The sequence below is a fragment of the Hypanus sabinus genome, chromosome 14 (genome assembly GCF_030144855.1).
Source record: "Hypanus sabinus isolate sHypSab1 chromosome 14, sHypSab1.hap1, whole genome shotgun sequence".
Taxonomy (NCBI): Eukaryota; Metazoa; Chordata; class Chondrichthyes; order Myliobatiformes; family Dasyatidae; genus Hypanus; species Hypanus sabinus.
Window position 1 is genome coordinate 58,890,100 of NC_082719.1, and position 18,068 is coordinate 58,908,167.

Genomic DNA, 18,068 nt, shown 5'->3' on the forward strand with positions numbered 1-18,068 from the left:
CAGAACATTCCAGAATTCACTACACTAAATAAATATATTTTTGCATGCATCTTGAATTAGCATACCTCTTATTCTTGGGTCACGCCACCTAATTTTGCCACAACCAATTTTAAAAGCCATCTTAGATTAGAAAAAGGAGAAGGTCATAGAGTCATAGAAATGTACAACACAGAAACAGGCCCCAAGGCCCATCTAGACCAAGCCAAACCACTTAAACTCTTTACTTCCATCGACCTGTACAGGGACCATAGCCCTCCATATCACTACCAACCATGTACCTACCCAAACTGCTCTTCAACGTTGAAATTAGTTGGCATGCACCAATTGTGCTGGCCGCTCATTCCACACTCTCATGACCCTCCGAATGAAGAAGTTTCTTTTCATGTTCCCAATAAACTTTTTACCTTTCACCTTTAACCCCTGACCTCTAGTTGTAGTCCCACCCAGAGGAAAAAGCCTGCTTGCTTTTACCTTACCTATTCCCTTCTTAGTTTTGCATACCTCTATCAAATCTTCCCTCAGTGTTCTACGATCCAAGGAATAAAGTCCTAACCTATTTAATATTCCCTTGTAACTCAGGTCCTCCAGACTGGCAACATCTTTGTAAATTTCCTCTGTAGTCTTTTAACTCTATTTACATCTTTCCTGAAGTAAAGTGACCAAAACTGCACACAATACTCCAAATTAGGGTTCACCAATGTTTCTTACAACTTCAATATAAAATCCCATCTCCTTCAATACTTTGATTTATGAAGGCCAATGTGTCAAAAGCTTTCTTTACAATTCTATCAACCTGTAATGTTACTTTCAGTGAATTATTGACCTGTATTCCCAGATCCCTTTCTTCTACTGTACTCCTCCGTGCCCTACCATTCATTATGTATGACCTACCCTGTTTGTCCTTCCAAAGCACAAAGCCGGACACTTGTCTTCATTAACTTCTATCTGCCATTTTTCAGCCCATTTTTCCAGTTGGTCCAGATCCTACTGCAAGCCATGATAGTCTTCCTCACTGTTCACTACACCCTCAATCTTGGTCCCTACACCCTCAGTCATCGCAATTTTACTGATTCAGTTAACCACTTTATCATCCAGAACATTGATATAGATAACAAACAACAAAGGACCCAGCACCACCTCCACTGTAATCTGTATATCTGTATAGAGTCCATGAAGTTGATGATGTTTTGCCTTACTTTGATAGACTGTGTAAGTACAGATGCAAAAAAAAACATTTAGGATCTCCCTCCATCTTTCTTGGGTTCAACACATGGATTATGATCTTCCAGAGGACCAATTTTGTCCCTAGCAATCCTTTTGTTCTCAACGTATCTGTAGAAACCCTTAGGATTCTCCTTCACCTTGTCTGCTAAGGCAACATCATGCATTCTTTTAGCCCTCGTGATGGCTTTAAGTGTTCTCTTGCATTTCTTATACTTTATAAGCACCTCATTTATTCCAACCTGCCTCTATCTGCAATTCACCTCCTTTTTTTTAACCAAGGCCTCAGTGTCTCTTGAATACCAAAGTTTCCTACACCTGTTATCATTATCTTTTATTCTAACATCCACATACAAGCTTTGTACTTTCAAAATTTTGTTTTTGAAGGCCTATCATTGCCAGAAAACAGTCTGTCCCAATTCATACTTACCAGATCATTCATGATACTGTCAAAATTGGCCTTCCTCCATTTTAGGATCTGAACCCAAGGACCAGACCTGTCTTTTTGCATGTTTACTTTGAAACCAGATGCAAAGTGTTCCCCTACACAAATTTGTCACCTGTCCTGTCTCAATCCTTAATAGGAAATCAAGTACTGCACACTCTCTCTCATTAGGACTTCTATGTACTGATTAAGAAAACTTTGCTGAACACATTTAATAAATTTTATCCTATCTATTTCTTATACAGTATGGAAGTCACGGTCAATACATGGAAAGTAAAAATCACCTACTATAACAACCTTATGTTTCTTGTAACAGTCTACGATCTGTCTACAAATTTGTTCCTCTAAATCCCACGGTCTGTTGGGTGGTCTGTAATATAGCCCTATTAACATGGTCATACCATTTTTATTACTCTGTTCTATCCAATGCGCCTCACTAGACAAGTTCTCCAGTCTGGCCTGACTGAGCACTGCTGAGACATTTTTCTTGACTAGTAATGCCTCCCCTCCTCCTTTAATCCCTCCCACTCTGTCACATATAAAAAAACACCAGAACCCCGGAGTTTTCAGCTGCCAGTCCTGTCCCTCCTGAACCAAGTCTCACAATGGCTACAATATCACAATTCCAGGTGTTGATCCATTCCCTGAGCTCTTCTGCCTTTCCTACAATACTTCCTGCATTGAAATATACACCTCTCAGGACATCAGTTGCACCATCAACTCTCTCCTCATTCTCTTCCTCTCTAGTGTTTTTATGGATTCAAGGACTGTTCAGAAATCTGATGGCACAGGAAAAGAAGTTGTTCTTAAAATGTTGAGTGTATCCTTCAAGCTTGTACTCCTCCCTGATAGCAGTAATGAGAAGAGGGCATGTCCTGGGTGGCGGGGGTCTTTAATGATGGATGCTACCTTTTCAGGCATCGCCTTTTGAAGATGTCCTTGATGGTGGGTAGGTTAGTGCCCATGATGGAACTAGCTGAGTTTACAACCCTCTCTACCTTTTTCCAGTGGTGTGCTTTGGTGCCTGCATACCAGACGGTGATGTTACCAGTTTGAATGCTTTCCATTGTACATCATTAAATATTTTCTAGAGTCTTTGGTGACATACCAAATCTCCTCAAACTCATAAAAGATGTATAATCACTGGCATGCTTTCTTTGTAATTACACCAATATGTTGGGCCCAGGAAAAATCTTCAGAGATGTTTACACACAGGAACTTGAAACTGCTTACCTTTTCCACTGCTTGACCCATCAGTAAGGACTGGTTTGTGTTCTCCTGACTTCGCATCCTGAAGTCCACAATCAGTACCTTGAGTGAAAGGTTGTTGCTGCAACACCACTCAACCAGCCAATCTATCTTTCATGGCTTTACACTAGCCATGAGGCTAGTATAATTAATTTTAAATCCAGGAAGCAAAACTATACACAGTATCACACTCAAAATGCTGGAGGAACTCAGCAGGACAGGCAGCATCTATGGAAAAGAGTACAGTCGACGTTTCAGGCTGAAACCCTTCAGCTGTACACAGTACTCCAGGTTACAAAGAAACAATGTATTTAAATTATAGGATATGCACTCTAAAATTACTTATTCAATCAAAATGAAGGGAGCAGAATTACTTAAATTTTTTTAGTGTCTTGTATGGAACTTTCACTATATCTCCTTAACAATGTTGAACGTTACAACAATTATACCTTTTCATAACTCTGCAGGTGTTAAAAAAAGATTGCCCAGATCATACCACAGATCGAAGTTACTGGGATACATTGAGACGTAACACCAGCCAAGCATTCTTTTCAGATCTTGCAGAGGTACAAAAATAACTGAAAGAGTCCTGAGAAATTTTAGTAATTTATTTGTGTCAATGCATTTTATTTGCAATGTGCTTACACTGTCATTTCTGTGGTTTGCAAAACACAAAGGACAGTGTGGTTCTAAAGTTAAGTTCCAAAACTTGAGACTGTGTAGTATAATAGTGATTATCACAAGACTATCAACAGAAAATTCAAATCCCCACATTAGCAGTTTTGGGATCTATTTTTTTTAAATCAGGGAATAAATTGTTAGCTTATATAAAATATATTTAAATACAATGATCTTTAAAGAATCACTGGAGTCAGGGAGGGGCCCAGAGGACTGTAAATGTTAAGAAGTGATCATGTCTAACAGGTCTAGAATTCCTCTGAAGGTAACAAGGAAGTTAGATGGAAGAATCTGGGTGTATTTACTTGGATTTTCAGAAGGCCTTCAATAAGGTGCCACACACAAGGCTGCTAAACAAGGTATTAGCATAGAAAGAACAGCTGACTGGCAGAAGGCAAAAAATGTATATAAAGGATTCTTTTTCAGGATGGCTGTTGGTGACCAGTGGAGTTCCACAGGGGTCAGTGTTGGGACCACAACTTTTCACTTTGTATGTTAATGATCTGCAAGGAGGAAATCATGACATTTTTACCATATTTTTAGATGATTCATAATAGGTAGAAGGACAATTAGGGATGCCGAGGCAGAGAGTCTGCTGAAGGACATGGGTTAGGAAAACAGGTACAGGAGTGGCAGGTGGAATACACCAGAGGGTAGTGTGAGGTTATGCACTTACTCAGAAGAATAAAGGCGTGGATTATTTTATAAATAGACAGAAAATTTGGAAATTGAAGGTGCAAGGGCGCATAGGAGTCCTAATTCAAGATACCCAAAAGTTAACTTGCAGGTTGAGTTGGTAGTAAGGAAGGCAAATGTAATATTAGCATTCATTTCAAAAGGACTAGGATACAAAAGCAATGAAATACTACTGAGGTTTTATACGGCATTGGTCAGATTAAATTTGAAAGGTTTTGAGCAATGTTGTAAAATTTGATCCAGAACGTAAGGAAAGGTGTGCTCACCCTGGAAGGTCCAGAGGAGGTTCACACAAATGATCCTGCGAAAGAAAGGCTTAATGTACAAGGAGAATTTGATGGCTCTGGGCCAGTACTCACTGGAGTTTAGAAGAATGCGGTTTTATTGAAAACTACCATATATGAAAGGCCTGGATAGAGTGGATATGGATAAGGTATTTCCAATAGTAGGAGTGTCTAGGATGTAAGGTAAAGCCTTAGCAAAAAGGTGCCCCTTTCTGAAGGAGGAATTTCTTTAGACAGAAGATAGTGAATCTGAAACTGCAATTGGAATTGGTTTACGATCGTCACTCGTACCTAGATCCCCTGAAAATTTGTCCTGCATATAGTCATACAGATCAAATTGTTCTACATCAATGCACAAAGTGCAGCTGAGGTAGAACAAGGTTAAGCTATAACAATACAGAATATAGTGTAATAGCTACAGAGAAACCGCAATGCAGGTAAACTACAAGTTGTACAATCCTAATGGGGTAGCTTGTGAAATCAAGATTCCATTTTATTGCACTAGGGGAACCATTTAATATTCTTATAACAGTAGGGTAGAAGCTGTCCCTGAGCCTAGAGATATGTGCGTTCAGGCTTTTGTATCTTCTGTTTGATGGAAAAGGAGAAAAAGAGAATGTCCGGGGTGGGTGAAGTTTCTGATTGTGCTGGCTGCTTTAGTCAGGCAACAATAAGTTTAGACAGAGTCCTTGGAGGGGAGTCTGGTTTCCCTGATGTGCTGAGCTGTATTCACAACTCTGCACTTTTTGCAGTGACCTGCAGAGCAGTTGCCATGCCAAGCCCATTATACATTCAGAGAGGATCAATGTGGAAATGCCAAATTTCTTAAGCCTTCTGAAAAAGTAGAGACATTGATGTGCTTTCTTGGTCATGGCATTCAGGACAAGCTATTGGTGATGTTCACTGCTAGGAGTTTGAAGCTCTCAACCTCAACGCTGCCGATGTAGACAGGAACATGTGCACTGTCCCCCTTCCTGAACTCAATGACAGTTCAAACACAAGGAAATCTGCAGGTGCTGGAAATTCAAACAACACAAACAAAATGCTGGTGGAAAACAGCAGGCCAGGCAGCACCTATAAGGAAAAGCACTGTCCACATTTCGGGCTGAGACCCGAAATGTCGACAGTGCTTCTCCTCAATGACAGTTCTTTTGTTTTGCTGACATAGAGGGAAAGGTTGCCGTCATGTTACCAATTAGTCTATCTCCTTCCTGTATTCTGATTCATCATGATTTGAGATATGGCACATTACAATGATATCTGCAAATTTGTAGATGGATTTAGAGCAGAATCTGGCCACGTAATCATGAGTGTAAAAGGAGCAGAGTAAGGGGCAGAGGATGCAACTATGTGGAGTAGCAGTGTTTAGAATCGTCATAGTGTAGGTGTTGCTGTCAGTCAGTAAGTCAAGGATTCATTTGCAATAGGGAGTGTTGCCATGGAATTTGATGTCACAGATGGTTATGAAGATCAAGTCATTGGGTGTATTTAAGACAGAGGCTGATTAGTTCTTGATTGGTAAGGGAGTTGAGGGTTATGGGGAGAAAGCAGGAGAATGGGGTTAAGGAAGTAAATCAGCCACAAATGCATAGAGGAGCAGACTCAATGGGCCGAATAGCCTAATTGTGCTAACATATTTTATGGTCTTGTATCAATAGCATAAAAATCCATTAATTTCTTTCCAGTAGAAAACTGTTCACTAAAATGACTGATTCTTTCTGGGTTTCCTGTAACGTAGCAACCGGTTCGAACTGCTCAGTAGTTCAAGAATGTGACTCACTACTTCTTTCTCAACTCAGCTTGGAATAGCCAATAAATACAGACTTGTCTGTACCCATATCCACTTTTAAAATAGTGACATATAAATTGTTAAATTTATGGAGGTTTTTTGGTATGGAGTTAAAATTTTAAAATTCTCAAGCATTTGGCTTAAGTATATCAATGTTTAGTAGAATATAGGAAATGAAATTCTATCATTGGGCAATGTTTTATGCAATGCATTTAATCTAAAAGTGATCAATGGATACTTCTAGTACTTCGTATCCATGGAATGGTCTTTAGAATGTTGGATCTGGCTGCTTTGGTGGACAGTGAGTAAAACACTCCATTTGCCCACAAAACAATAGAATTTGCATGGACTGTACTCAATTTGGACTTAGATTAAAAATTTTCACCTAGTATACAAAAATGTTGTAGACAGATTTCACAACTAGTGATTTATATTTAGAGAATCCTGTTAAGTAATTAAATTTAGTTATGAGTTTATTCATTCATTATTTCCACAACCTTCCCCATTAGTGTTACATTGGTAATACTTAGGCGCAAAATACTCATTCATGAACTCACTTACATCTTCCTCTGTACCTTATGGATTCCATTCTTTTCAGTTATTATTTTATTATTAATATCTTATAAAAGACAATTGACAGCAGTAATTTAGCCTCAATTTCAACAAACCTGCTTAATTACTCACTCTGTCAGTCAGTATTTAGTAGGTGCACCTGTGGCAGCAATTACAGCCTTGAGTCTTTGTGAATTGAATTGAATTGACTTTATTACTTACATCTTTCATATACATGAGGAATAAAAGTCTTTACGTTACGTCTCCATCTAAATATGCAATTTATAGTAATTTGTAAAAAATAGTATGTACAACAGGATAGTCAATATTACATAGAAATACAGTTGTGTCAGCATAATGGCCTGGTGGCAGAAGCTGTCCTGGAGCCTGTTGGTCCTGGCTTTTATGCTGCAGTACCATTTCCCGGATAGTAGCAGCTGGAACAGTTTGTGGTTGGTGTGACTCAGGTCCCCAATGATCCTTCAGGCCTTTTCTACACACCTGTCTTCGTAAATGTCCTGAATAGTGGGAAGTTCACATCTACAAATGCACTCGGCTGTCCGAACCACTCTCTGCAGAGTTCTGCGATTGAGGGAAGTACAGTTCCCATACCAGGCAGTGATGCAGCCAGTCAGGATGCTCTCAGTTGTGCCCCAGTAGAAAGTTCTTAGGATTTGGGGCCTATATCAAACTTCAACTGTCTGAGGTGAAAGAGGTGATAGGTCTCTATCAGCTTTGCACATCTGGATATTGTAATTTTTCCCCATTCTTCTTTACAAAACTGCTCAAGCTCTATCAGATTCCATGAGTGAGCAGCCTTTTTCAAGTCCAGCCACAAATTCTCAATTAGATTGAGGTCTGGACTCTGACTTGGCCAACTTTGTTGTTTTTAAACCATTCCTGTGTAGCTTTGGCTTTGTGCTTGGGGTCATTATCTTGCTGACAAACAAATGTTCTCCCAAGTTGCTGTTCTCTTGCAGACTGCTGCATCAGGTTTTCCTCCAGGATTTCCCTGTATTTTGCTGCATTAATTTTACCTTCTACCTTCACAAGCATTCCAGGGCCTGCTGTATTGAAGCATCGCCACGGCATGATGCAGCCACCACCATGCTTCATAGGAGGGATGGTGTGTTTTTGAAGAAGTAAGGTGCTTAGCTTATGTCAAATATAGCAGTTAGTCTGTTAGCAAAAAGCTCAATTTTGGTTTCATCAGATTATAGAACCTTCTTCCAGCTGACTTCACAGAGTCTCCCATATGCCTTCTGGCAAACTCTGGCTGAGGTTTCATGTGAGTTTTTTTCAACTTTAAGGCTTTCACTTTGCCACTCTCCCATAGTAATGCACCCAAGAACAGTTACCTTATGTGTACTCTCTCCCATCTCAGCCACTGAAGCTTTGAACTTCTCCAGAGTTGTCATAGGTCTTTTGGCTCCCTCACTAGTTCCCTTCTTGTACGGTCACTCAGTTTTTGAGGATGGCCTGCTTCAAGCAGATTTACAGCTGTGCCATATTCTTTCTATTTCTTGATGATTAATTTAACTGTACTCCAAGGGATATTCAGTGACTTGGAAATGTTCTTGCATCCATCTCCTGACTTGTGCTTTTCAATAACCTTTCTGTGGCATTGCTTGGAGTGTTCTTTTGTCTTCATGGTGTAATTTTTGCCTGGATACTAATGCACCAGCAGTTGGACGTTCCAGATGCGGGTGTGTTCAACTACAATCAATTGAAACACCTTGACTGCACACAAATCTCCAAAAACAGATTTCCATTTAACAAATTATGTGACTTCAAAAACCAGTTGGTTGCACCAGTGATGATTTGGTGTATCATATTAAGGGGGGGTGGGGAATACTTATGCAGTCAATTATTTTGTGTTTTGGATTTGTAATTAATTTAGATCACTTTGTAGAGATCTGTTTTCAGTTTGACACGAAAGGGTCTTTTTCTATTGATCAGTGTCAAAAAAGCCAAATTAAATATACTGTCATTCAATGTCGTAAAACAATAAAACATAAGAACTTCCAAGGGGGTGAATGCTTTTTATAGGCACAGTGTATAAGGAAATGGTTGAATTAACTGTTGAAGGATTTCAAGAGAAACCAAGGTTTAGCTATCCAAAACACTCAACTTTTCTTGTACTGTATTCTCTGGTATCACTAGATATAGCAGTAAGTTTATGGAAATGCAGAAACCTGGATATTTGAAAGAATGTAAAACAGTATTAATTTTATTGTAATAAAGGTATAAATGGAAGAACACCTGAGCAAATAGTAAATGCTAGCGAGGAGGAGTTCAGAGTTTTAATACCCTTATCACTAAAAGCAGGAAGATAGTATAATACAATGGATGCTGGAGATGTAGACAGTTGCTGGTGAGGCAAGCTATGAATGAGAATGGAAGAGTTGCTACAAATAAACCACAAATATGAGAACAATATTTTACAACACGTTATTTGCTTTATACATTTAAGATTTCAAGAAGTGTTTTCTTCACAAGAAATTATTTTAGGAAGAGATTTAGCTTGCAAGTAGATTAATGCTAAAATCAGAAAACTTTGAAACCATCTCAGAATCAGAAGAATCTGGTTTATTATCACCAGCATTTGACATGAAGTTTGTTAACTTAGTAGCAGCAGTTCAATGCAATACATAATATAGAAGAAAAATAAATAAATAATTACAGGAAGGATATTAATAAGGTTGAAACAGTGCACAGAAGGTTTACAAGGATGTTACCGGGACTTGAGAAACTGAGTTACAGAGAAAGGTTGAATAGCTTAGGACTTTATTCCCTGGAGCTTAGAAGAATGAGGGGAGATTTGATAGAGATATATAAAATTATGATGGGTATAGATAGAGTGAATGCAAGCAGGCTTTTTCCACTGAGGCTAGGGAAGAAAAACACCAAAGGAAATGGGTTGAGGGTGAAGGGGGAAAATTTAAAGGGAACATTAGGGGTGGGCTTCTTCACAGAGAGAATGGTGGGAGTGTGGAATGAGCCGCCAGATGAAGTTGTAAATGCAGGCTCACTTTTAACACTTAAGAAAAACTTGGACAGATACATAGATGAGAAGTGTAGAGGGATATGGTCTGGATGCATCAGTGGGACTTGGCAGAAAAATGGTTCGGCACAGCCAAGAAAGGCCAAAGGGCCTGTTTCTGTGCTATAATGTTCTATGGTTCTAAATAAGTAAATCTTATTCAGTATACTTTGTACAGTATATGTATATTGAATAGATTTTAAAATCTTGCAAAAATCAGAAGTACTGTATATTTTTAAAAGTGAGGTAGTGTCCAAGGGTTCAGTGTCCATTTTGGAATCAGATGGCTGAGGGGAAGAAGCTGTTTCTGAATCACTGAGTGTGTGCCTTCAAGTTTCTGTACCTCCTACCTGATGGTATCAGTGAGAAAAGGGCATGCCCTGGGTGCTGGACATCCTTAGTAATGGACTGGCTTTCTGAGACATCACTCCTTGAAGGTGTCCTGGGTACTTTGTAGGCTAGTACCCAAGATGGAGCTGACTAAATTTACAACCCTCTGCAGCTTCTTTCAGTCCTGTGCAGTAGCCCCTCCATACCAGACAGTGATGCAGCTTGTCAGAATGCTCTCCACGGTACGACTATAGAAGTTTATTAGTGTATTTGTTGATATGTCAAATCTCTTCAAACCCCTAATAAAGTACAGCAGCTGTCTTACCTTCTTTATAACTGCATCTATATGTTGGGACCAGATTAGATCCTCAGAGATCTTGACACCCAGGAACTTGAAACTGTTCACTCTCTCCACTTCTGATCCCTCTATGAGGATTGGTATGTGTTCCTTCGTCTTACCCTTCTGAAAGACCACAACCAGCACTTTCATCTTACATTGAGTGTCAGGATTTTGCTGGGACACCACTCCACTAAAAACATAGAAAAGCTACAGCACAATACAGGCCCTTTGGCCCACAATGCTGTGCTGAACATGTACTTACTTGAGAAGTTACCAAGGGTTCCCCATAGCCCTGTCCAGGAGTCTCTTAAAAGATCCAATCATATCCAACTCCACCACCATCGTTGGCAGTCCATTCCACGCACTCACTACTCTCTGCATAAAGAACTTACTCCTGACATCTCACCTGTACCTCTTCTAAGCACCTTTAAACTGTGCCCTCTTGTGATAGCCATTTCAGCCTGGAAAAAAGCCTCTGACTATCCATACGATCAATGCCTCTCATCATCTTATTCATTAGTTGGCATATCTCACTCCTGTATGCCCTGTCGTCACCACCTGAGATTTTACCAACAATGGTTGTATCATCAGCAAATTTATAGATGGTATTTGACAGGTTTGGTATTTGATAAGGTTTGACAAACCTTATTGAATTTTTTGAAGAAGTTATGAGGAATGTTGACGAGGGTAAGGCAGTGGATGTAGTCTATATGGACTTCAGCAAAGCCTTTGACAAAGTTCCACATGGAAGGTTAGTTAAGAAGGTTCAGTCGTTAGGTATTAATGCTGGAGTAATAAAATGGATTCAACAGTGGCTAGATGGGAGATGCCAGAAAGTAGTGGTGGATAATTGTTTATCGGGATGGAGGCCGGTGACTAGCGGGGTGCTTCAGGGATCTGTTTTGGGCCCAATGTTGTTTGTAATATACATAAGTGATCTGGATGATGGGGTGGTAAATTGAATTAGCAAGTATGCCGATGTACTAAGGTAGGAGGTGTTGTGGATAATGAGGTGGGTTTTCAAAGCTTTCAGGGAGATTTATGCCGGTTAGAAGAATGGGCTGAACGTTGGCAGATGGAGTTTAATGCTGAGAAATGTGAGGTTCTACATTTTGGCAGGAATAATCCAAATAGAACATACAGGGTAAATGGTAGGGCATTGAGGAATGCAGAGGAACAGAGAGATCTAGGAATAACAGTGCATAGTTCCCTGAAGGTGGAGTCTCATGTAGATAGGGTGGTGAAGAAGGCTTTTGGAACGCTGGCCTTTATAAATCAAAGCATCGAGTACAGAAGTTGGAATGTAATGTTAAAATTGTACAAGGCATTGGTAAGGCCAAATTTAGAATATTGTGTGCAGTTCTGGTCACCGAATTATAGGAAAGATATCAATAAATTAGAGAGAGTGCAGAGACGATTTACTAGGATGTTACCTGGGTTTCAGCACTTAAGTTACAGAGAAAGGTTGAACAAGTTAGGTCTCTATTCATTGGAGCGTAGAAGGTTGAGGGGGGATTTGATCAAGGTATTTAAAATTTTGTGAGGGATAGATAGAGTTGACGTGAATAGGCTGTTTCCATTGAGAGTAGGGGAGATTCAAACGAGAGGACATGATTTGAGAGTTAGGGGGCAGAAGTTTAAGGGAAACATGAGGGGGTATTTCTTTACTCAGAGAGTGATAGCTGTGTGGAATGAGCTTCCTGTAGGTAGTAGAGGCCAGTTCAGTTGTGTCATTTAAGGTAAAATTGGATAGGTATATGGACAGAAAAGGAGTGGAGGGTTATGGGCTGAGTGCGGGTAGGTGGGACTAGGTGAGATTAAGAGTTCGGCACGGACTAGGAGTGCCGAGATGGCCTGTTTCCGTGCTGTGATTGTTATATGTTATATGGTTATTTGAGCTACGCCTAGCCACACAGTCATAGGCATATAGAGAGTAGAGCAGTAGGCAAAGCACACACCCCTGAGGTGCACCAGTGTTGATTGTCAATGAGGAGGAGATGTTATCACTAATCCACACAGTTGTGGTCTTCCGTTTAGGAAGTGGAGAATCCAATTGCAGAGGGAGGCACAGAGGCCCAGGTTCTGCAACCTCTGATTCAGGATTGTGCAAACGATGGTATTAAATGCTGAGCTATATTCGATGAACAGCTCCCTGACATGGGTGTTTGTGTTGTCCAGGTGGCCTAAAGCCACGTGGAGAACCATTGAGATTGCATCTGCCGTTAACCTATTGTGGCGATAGGCAAATTGCAAGGGGTCCAGGTCCTTGCTGAGTCAGTCTAGCCATGACCAACGTCTCAAAGCATTTCATCACTGTTGATCTGAGTGCTACTGGGCAACGGTCATTACGGCAGCTCACATAATTCTTCTTAGGCGCTGGTATATTATTGCCTTTTTGAAGCAAGTCAGAATTTCCACCCGTAGCAGTGAGAGGCTGAAAATGTCCTTGAGTACTCCCACCAGTTGGTTGGCACAGATTTTCAGAGCCTTGCCAGTTACATAGAAACACAGAAAACATAGAAAAGATACAGCACAATACAGGCCCTTCAGCCCACAAGCTTGTGCCGAAATGTCCCTACCCTAGAAATTACCTATAGTTTACCTATAGCCCTCTATTTTTCTAAGCTCCATGTACCTATCCAAAAGTCTCTTAAAAGACCCTATTGTATCCACCTCCACCCACCTTTGCCGACAGCCCATTCCACGCAGTCACCACTCTCTGAGTAAAAAAACTTACCCCTGACATCCCCTCTGTACCTACTCCCCAGCACCTTAAACCTGTGTCCTCGTGTGGCAGCCATTTCAGCCCTGGGAAAAGGCCTCTGACTATCCACATGATCAACACCTCTCAACATCTTATACACCTCTATCAGGTAACCTCTCATCCTCCGTCACTCCAAGGAGAAAAGGCCGAGTTATCATCATAAGACATGCTCCCCAAACCAGGCAACATCCTTGTAAATTTCCTCTGCAGCCTTTCTATGGCTTCCACATCCTTACTGTAGTGAGGCAACCAAAACTGAACACAGTTCTCCAAGTGGGGTCTGACCAGGGTCCTGTATTGCTGCAACATTACCTCTCAGCTCCTAAATTCAATTCCACGATTAATGAAGGCCAATACACCGTTTGCTTTCTTAACCACTGAGTCAACCTGCGCAGCTGCTTTGAGCGTCCTATAGACTCGGACCCCAAGATCCCTCTGATCCTCAATGCTGCCATGAGTCTTACCATTAATACTATATTCTGCCATCATATTTGACCTACCAAAATGAATCACTTCACACCTATCTGGGTTGAACTCCATCCGCCACTTCTCAGCCCAGTTTGGCATCCTATCAATGTCCGGCTGTAATCTCTGACAGCCCTCCAAACTATCCACAACACCTCCAACCTTAGTGTCATCAGCAAACTTAAGAACCCATCCCTGCACTTCCTCATCCAGGTCATTTATAAAAGGTTCGGCACAGCCAAGAAGGGCCAAAAAGCTTGTTTCTGTGTTGTAATGTTCTATGGTTCTATAAAGGTTCCGGAACAGATCCCTGAGGCACTCCACTGGTGACCAACCTCCATGCAGAATATGACCCGTCTACAACCACTCTTTGCCTTCTGTGGGCAAACCAGTTCTCGGTCCACAAAGCAATGTCCCCTTGAATCCCATGACTCCTTACTTTTTCAATAAGCCTTGCATGAAGTACCTTATCAAATGCCTTGCTGAAATCTGTAAACACTGCATCTACTGCTCTTCCTTCATCAATGTGTTTAGTCACATCCTCAAAAATTCAATCAGGCTCATAAGGCACGAACTGCCCTTGAGAAAACCATGCTGACTATTCCTTAGCATATTATACCTCTCCAAATGTTCATAAATCCTGCCTCTCAGGGTCTTCTCCATCAACTTACCAACCACTGAGTTAAGACTCACTGGTCTATAATTTCCTGGTTTATCTCTACTCCCTTTGTTGAATAAAGGAACAACATTCACAACCGTCCAATCCTCTGGAACCTTTCCCATCCGTGTTGATGATGCAAAGATCATCGCCAGAGGCTCAGTAATCTCCTCCTTCGCCTCCCACAGTCGTCTGGGTTACATCTCATCTGGGCCCGGCGACTTAACCAACTTGATGCTTTCCAAAGCTCCAGCACATCCTCTTTCTTAATATCTACATGCTTGAGCTTTTCAATCTGCTGCAGGTCGTCACTATTATCACCAAGAGCTTTTCCATAGTGAATACTGAAGTAAAATATTCATTAAGTACATTTGCTATTTCCTCTGGTTCCATACACACTTACCCACTGTGAAATTTGATAGGTCCTATTCTTTCACATCTTATCCTCCTGTTCTTCACATACTTGTAGAATGCCTTGGAGTTTTCCTTAATCCTGCCCGCCAAGACCTTCTCATGGCCCCTTCTGGCTCTCCTAATCTCCTTCTTAAGCTCCTTCCTGTTAGCCTTATAATCTTCTAGATCTCTAACATTACCTAGCTCTCTGAACCTTTTGTAAGCTTTTCTTTTTTTAAATATATTTTTAATTAAATTTTAAGAGAATTACATACAGTGAATAGAATGATAGAGTAATGAAAATTAATATTAGCCCTCCCCCTCCCCTTAATCTTTTCCCCCTTAACATCCCTGTCTAAAAAAAAGGAAAACGAAAGAAAGAATTAAGAAAGGAGGATTGCCTGGATATCGGAGGATCCCCACATGTTCCATGGAGTTCAAAATAACTTTAGTATATATCTTTTTTTTCCCAAATAACTAATAATTATATCTTCAAAGGACCTATGTATTTAATCATATCTTTTGTAGATAGGGGTGCCAAATTTTCAAAAATATATGCATTTCTTAAATTATAAGTAATTTTTTCGTTGAATGTAGCTATATATTTCATTATTCCAACGATCCATAGTTAAGTATTAATCTGATTTCCAAGTAACTGCAATAGCTTTTTTGGCTACTGCCAATGCAATTTTTATAAATTTTTCTGATATTTATTCAATTTAGGTTTCGGTATTATCCCTTCAATATCGCCTAATAAAAATAATATTGGGCTATGTGGAAGTTGTATTCCAATAATTTGTTCCAGTAAAAGTCTTAGGTTTATCCAAAAAGGTTGAATTTTAAAACAAGACCAAGTAGACTGTAAAAAAGTACCGGTTTCTTGATTACATCGGAAACATTGGTCAGATAAATTTGTGTTTAATCTATTTATTTTTTGTGGTGTAATATATAATTGATGTAAAAAATTGTATGGTACTAATCTAAGTCGGACATTTATTGTATTTGTCATACTATCAAGACATAGTCGACCAATTTTTTTTAATCAATTTTAATATTCAAATCAGTTTCCCATTTTTGTCTTGACTTATGAATTCCTGGTTTAATTGTCTGTTTTTAAATCAAAGTATACATACAAGATGTAAATTTTTTAATTTTTCCTTTTTGAATTAAAGTTTCTATTTCATTAGGTTTTGGCATTAACATTGTTTGACCCAGTTTAAGTCTTAAATAGGGCTTTAATTGAAAATAACAGAAAAGAGTGTTATTTGATATTTTATATTTATTCTTTAATTGATCAAACGACATCAATATACCTCCTTCAAAACAGTCACCTATATATCTGATCCCTTTTTGAAACCAGTTATATAAAAGTTGATTATCCATTGTAAAATGAATAGGTCTATTTTGAATTAGGGTTCTTTTTGCTAATAAAGATTTCTTTATCTCATCATTCACATTTACTTTATTCCATAAATCAATCAAATGTTTAAATATAAGAGATTCTTTCTTTTCCCATATCTATTTGGATTCCCATTTATATATAAAATCTTCTGGTATATTTTCTCCTATCTTATCTAACTCTATTCTAATCCATGCCAGTTTTTCTTCATCATAAAAAGATGCAATAAATCTAAGTTGATATGCTTTATAATAATTCTTAAAATTTGGGAGTTGTAACCCTCCTAGGTCAAATTTACATGTCAATTTTCCAACGATATTCTTGACATCTTACCTTTCCAAAAAAACTTCCTCACACATTTATTCAACTCTTGAAAAAACTTCTGGGGCAGTTGTATCGGTAATGTTTGGAATAAATATTGTAATCTAGGAAATATATTCATTTTTACAGTAGTAACTCTACCTACTAATGTTATTGGTAACATCATCCATTTATCAAGATCTTCTTGTATCTTTTTCAATAATGGCAAATAATTTAATTTATATAAATTCTTTATATCATTATCGACTCTTATACCTAAATATTTTATACCATTTGTCGGCCATCTAAATTGAGTTACTAATTGACATTGACTATAATCTCCTTTAGTAAGGGGTAAAATTTCACTTTATCCTAGTGTACTTTATACCCTGTTATTTTCCCATATTCTTCCAATCTAAAAGATAATTTATGCAATGAATGCAATGGATTTGTTAAATAAATCAGAACATCATCAGCAAATAAATTAATCTTATATTCCTCCTGGTTAACTCTGAAGCCCACAATATCGAGATCCGTTCTAATTAATTCAGCTAATGGTTCTATCACAAATACAAATAGGGCAGGTGATAATGGATAGCCTTGTCTAGTTGACCTTGTTAACTGGAATGATATTGAAATTTGACCACTTGTCACTACGTTACCTTTGGGACTAGTATATAAGGTATTAATCCATTTTATAAAAGATTTTCCTAACCCATATTTTTCCAATACCTTAAATAAAAAGTCCCATTCCAATCTGTCAAATGCTTTTTCTGCATCCAAAGCAACTGCCACACTCATTTCCTCCTTTTGTGCCAGATGAATTATGCTAAGTAACCGAGTTACATTATCTGCCGATTGTCTATTTTTAATAAAGCCTGTTTGATCCATATGTATTAATTTTGGTAAATATTTAGATAATCTAGCAGATAAAATTTTTGCTATTATTTTATAATCCATATTCAACAAAGAGATAGGCCTATATGATGTTGGTTTTAAAGGATCTTTATCTTTTTTTGGCAAAACTATTAAGATCGCTGTCGAAAAAGATTGTGGAAGTTTATGTGTTCTTTCTGCTTGATATATTAACTCCATAAAGGGAGGGATTAATAAATCTTTAAATTTTTTATAAAATTCAGGCGGAAAACTGTCTTCTCCTGGAGATTTGTTACTCTGGAGTGATCCTAGAGCTTCTTCAACCTCTTTTAATATAAAGGGCATATCTAATCCTTTCTGTTCTTCCGAATTCAATTTTGGAAGAGTTATTTGTGATAAAAAAAAATTCTATCTCAGCAACCTCATTTTGTGATTCTGATTGATATAATTCAGAGTAAATTTTTTTTAAAGTTTCATTAATTTCTAAAGGTTTATAAGTAATTTTATTTGCAGTTGTTCTAAATGCATTTATTGTTTTGGAAGCCTGCTCTGTTTTCAACTGCCAAGCAAGAATCTTGTGTGATCTT

General features: G+C 38.8%; 1 protein-coding gene across 6 annotated transcripts in view; it reads left to right on the forward strand.

Annotated features, from left to right (window-relative positions):
- The window catches only part of micu3a (mitochondrial calcium uptake family, member 3a), a 152,844-nt gene that overhangs the window by 94,440 nt on the left and 40,336 nt on the right, over nt 1–18,068 (forward strand). For 4 of the 6 annotated variants that reach the window (XM_059989270.1, XM_059989267.1, XM_059989265.1 and 1 more), the window contains one exon: nt 3,382–3,480. The exons of the other annotated variants lie outside the window; for them this stretch is intronic. In XM_059989270.1, the coding sequence (XP_059845253.1) occupies nt 3,382–3,480 (99 nt within the window). The remainder of the gene's footprint in view (nt 1–3,381; nt 3,481–18,068) is intronic. 6 annotated transcript variants of the gene reach the window in all.